Source organism: Octopus bimaculoides, chromosome 7 (assembly GCF_001194135.2).
Source record: "Octopus bimaculoides isolate UCB-OBI-ISO-001 chromosome 7, ASM119413v2, whole genome shotgun sequence".
Taxonomy (NCBI): domain Eukaryota; kingdom Metazoa; phylum Mollusca; class Cephalopoda; order Octopoda; family Octopodidae; genus Octopus; species Octopus bimaculoides.
This window is the reverse complement of record NC_068987.1, coordinates 56,400,918-56,404,761: the sequence shown is the minus strand read 5'-3', so window position 1 is coordinate 56,404,761 and position 3,844 is coordinate 56,400,918. Positions and strand designations below refer to the sequence as shown.

Genomic DNA, 3,844 nt, shown 5'->3' with positions numbered 1-3,844 from the left:
ATATATATATATATACATACAATGGGTTTCTTTCAGTTTCCGTCTACCAAATCCACTCACGAGGCTTTTAAAAATTTTTTATTCTTTTGTTTTCTATTATCCTGGTAAGATTTGATATCAGAATCTTGTCTGTTGCGTAAATAGCACTAAATGCTGTATGACATTTAGTCTTGTGTTCCTCAGTTTCAGTCAAGAGATTGCTAATTTCATCATCATTGTTTATACATTTGCTTTTGCATACTCACATGGGTTGGGCAGGATTTTGTTGAGGCAGATTTTCTCCAGTCAGATGCCTTTCTTGTTGCCAACCCTCACCCGTTTCCAAATAAGGTAATATTTCCCCATGACCAGACATGTTTTTCATGGAAGATTGCAAACAAGGAACACCACTTGCATAATGGAGACATTTCTTTTCCGACTATCACCCAATGTCAAAGCAAAAAGACATACATTCTCTCACTCGCTCACTTTCACACTCTCATGCACATACCATATATATATGGTTGGCCCAAGGCTATAATAGAAGACACTTGTCCACATGCAGTAAAATTGAACTCAGAACCATGTGGTTGAGAAGCAAACTTCACACATCACAAATTCAAATCTGGATTTTCAAGTATTTTAGTCCTTAGTTCTATTATATATTTCTATAGTCAAGCAGTTGACACCTCTCACTTGCACTGTCTAGCTTATTCCACCAGAATTCATTTTATATTCTGAACTAAAGTTAAAAGAAGGCCTGTAGAAGAATTAACAAATATTATTGATAGGTATGGTAGAAGAGAATCTAAGTTATCTGTTTTCACTACTACTACTACTACTACTACTACTACTACTAAATAATAATAATAATACTATCAACGACAACAATTGATTTCAAATTTTGGCTTATGACCAGCAATTTTAGCAGGAGAAGAGGTAAGTTGGCTACATTGATCCTTGTATTAAACTGGTGCTAATTTTATCAATACTGAAAGAATGAAAGGCAAAGTTATCCTTGATAGGATTTGATCCCGAAACATACAAGGCTGGAAAAAATGTAACAAGGCATTTCTTTTTCTGACATTCTATCAATTTTGCTAGCTCTCTATAATAATGATATTGTTATTGTAGTACACCCATTCAACAAACTAATTATGAAAATTAGTGATCACTGTACAAGTCAATTATAAGTATTTGAGTATTCTAATGGTTTACACACACACACACAAGGGGGTGCTGCAAAGTTCCTGGCTTTAAAGATATCGCAAACGACCTGATTGGAGGCCCATCCTTCCGAGTTCTTTTGCAGGGCTTAGAAAAAACTGAAGGACCATTGCAATAAGTGTGTGAATCCGAGAGGAGAATATGTTGAATAAAATCATAATTAACTGATCCTCTTGTATTTTCTTTTGCCCAAAGTCTGGAATTCTTCAGCACATCCTTGTGTATGTATGTGTGTATATATATATATATATATATATATATATATATATAAAGTCTCAAAATCTCTCATTCTTTTGTCTCTACTTTGATGAACCACCCTGATACCTTATTACCATTCTTTTATCTCTTTTTCCAGCTCCACCCCAATTACTCTCACCCACTCCTGTATGAGGTGAGTAGCCATGCATCTCCTTTACAATAGGTGTCTTTTGTGTGTCACTAGCCAGAACCAAGATTTCACTTAGCTTGTCATGTCTTCTCAAGCACAGCAAATTGCCAGAAGTCTAGGTCACTTGTCATCACCTATGTATATTTACTTACCTAATACATATATAATGCAAAGACATAAAGTTTTGAAATATATTCTTTCCTTGCTGCCCAGTTCAAAATGATCTAAAACCTGATACTGATCCTTGGCCCAGTGGTTAGGGTCACTGTTGCAGTATACAGTATATCTTGATGTATAAGACCAGGGAAATAGTCAACTGCTGACACCACTACCATTTTGCTACAACTATTTCCTTATATCTGCTCTAAATAAATAGCTCTTATGGCAATGAACTGGGTGTTTCCACTCACAAAAGCTCAATAAGCTAGATATTTATATTCTTTTCTAGTCTAGGCACAAGGCCCAAAATTTTGGGGGAGGGGGGGCCAGTTGATTAGATCAACCACAGTATGCAACTGGTACTTAATTTATCGACCCGGAAAGGATGAAAGACAAAGTCGACCTCAATGGAATTTGAACTCAGAACATAGACAGACGAAATACTGCTAAGCGTTTCACCCAGCGTGCTAATGTTTCTGCCAGCTCTGACTAAAATGCCATATACTCACACTCACCTGTTCATTCTCTCGGCTATCTATCAACACCCGCTTACTCTTATTCACTCCCTCATCGACTTACACTCAACTAACCGTTCACCCACTCTGTCAACTATTCATACTCACATTTATGCATGCGTGCAAAAACACATGCATATATGTGCTCACACAATTACAAAACCTGAGCACTTTCACTCTCATACACAACACACATACACCACCCACACTCATACACAAGTATTTTATAATTCTAGTATTGATTTCTTTAGTGACATGTTTACATTAGTCATTAATTGATCCTATAGAGGTAGTTAGTTATACTCTTGTGGCACTCTGCTAGTTTTGTCCTCCTCCTTCCACCACCTCACACTCCACTGAGTGAACCAAAGGTAATAGTTCTATCCCTCCTCCCTCCACACATACACATTGTTCTGTTTTTCATAGCTTACTTATTTACACATGGGTGGTCTAACTAACTATTCATTCCCAGCCAACATTCACAAACTCCTACTATTATAACATATCTACTGTCACCACTGCCTTATTGTGTACCTGAACCACCACCATTACCTCCGCCACTGTATTTCTTTCCTGACACTTTATTCATACACCTTCCTCATTCATCATAGACTATAAGTACTATCAAAAAGGTTTTACCAAACTATTCATAGAACATGTATCTAATCCCTCTGTGTTGTTATACGGCCCTAGATCTGCTCTGTAGTCAAAAATGTTCCAGTAGGGACCATTCTGCCTTATTCTCACTTATTGTATGTAGTAGACTGCATTATTTAATTTGTCATTCTTTTTAAAGATAGTAAGATGTGATTTGAAAGAGATTTGACTGTTATTTGTTGCTGCTCAAACAGGTGAATAGAGGCTCCCTTGATTAATTCTTCATTTAAATTTTTATACATTTAGTATCATGAAATAGTGCAGAAGCTTATATACAATTCTGGTTTTGACTCTGTATTGTTTAACCCAGATCAGCACTGATCAAGCAAACTGATGATTTGTTTCTATTTGTGACCATGAAATTCTGACATAGTATATCCAGGACTACATTATCCAGTGTCCTACTTTTTCTTAAATGGTAAGGTGTGATTTAAGGGGAAATCTGGTTGCTATTTCTTGTAGGTTTCACAACTATCAATGAGTTTTTCTCTTTGATCAATTTTATTGTTGCCCTCTTGTGTGGTCATCTTGATACTTGTTGCCTTGTTAAACAATACCACTAGCTACTTGGGTGCCTTTAGCAGATGTCGCCCAGCCAGGTTTTCTCACTCTGTTGCCTCTTTGCCTATTTTTTTTTCCCTTAAAGAAATTGATCTTCAGATGGCCAGACCAAGCATTGTCTACTTCACTCTCACAAGTCTCCTCTACCTGATTCGACATGGCAGGCATAGCTGTGTGGTAAGAAGCTTGCTTCCCAACCACATGGTTTTGGATTCAGTCCCACTACATGTCACCTTGGGCAAGTGTCTTCTCTCATAGCCTCTAGCTGACCAAAGCCTTGTGAGTGGATTCAGTAGGCAGAAACTGAAAGATGTCTAATGTATATTATATATATATATATATATATATATATATATAT

At 36.8% G+C, this 3,844-nt stretch overlaps 1 protein-coding gene across 4 annotated transcripts in view; it reads left to right on the top strand.

Moving 5' to 3' along the window:
- The window catches only part of LOC106879046 (apoptosis-stimulating of p53 protein 2), a 90,697-nt gene that overhangs the window by 53,985 nt on the left and 32,868 nt on the right, over window positions 1–3,844 (top strand). For 2 of the 4 annotated variants that reach the window (XM_014928466.2, XM_014928464.2), the window contains exon 2: window positions 1,562–1,597. The exons of the other annotated variants lie outside the window; for them this stretch is intronic. Coding sequence is in view for 1 of the 2 variants with exons in the window: in XM_014928464.2 (XP_014783950.1) it covers window positions 1,562–1,597 (36 nt within the window). In the remaining variant the exon portion in view is untranslated. The remainder of the gene's footprint in view (window positions 1–1,561; window positions 1,598–3,844) is intronic. 4 annotated transcript variants of the gene reach the window in all.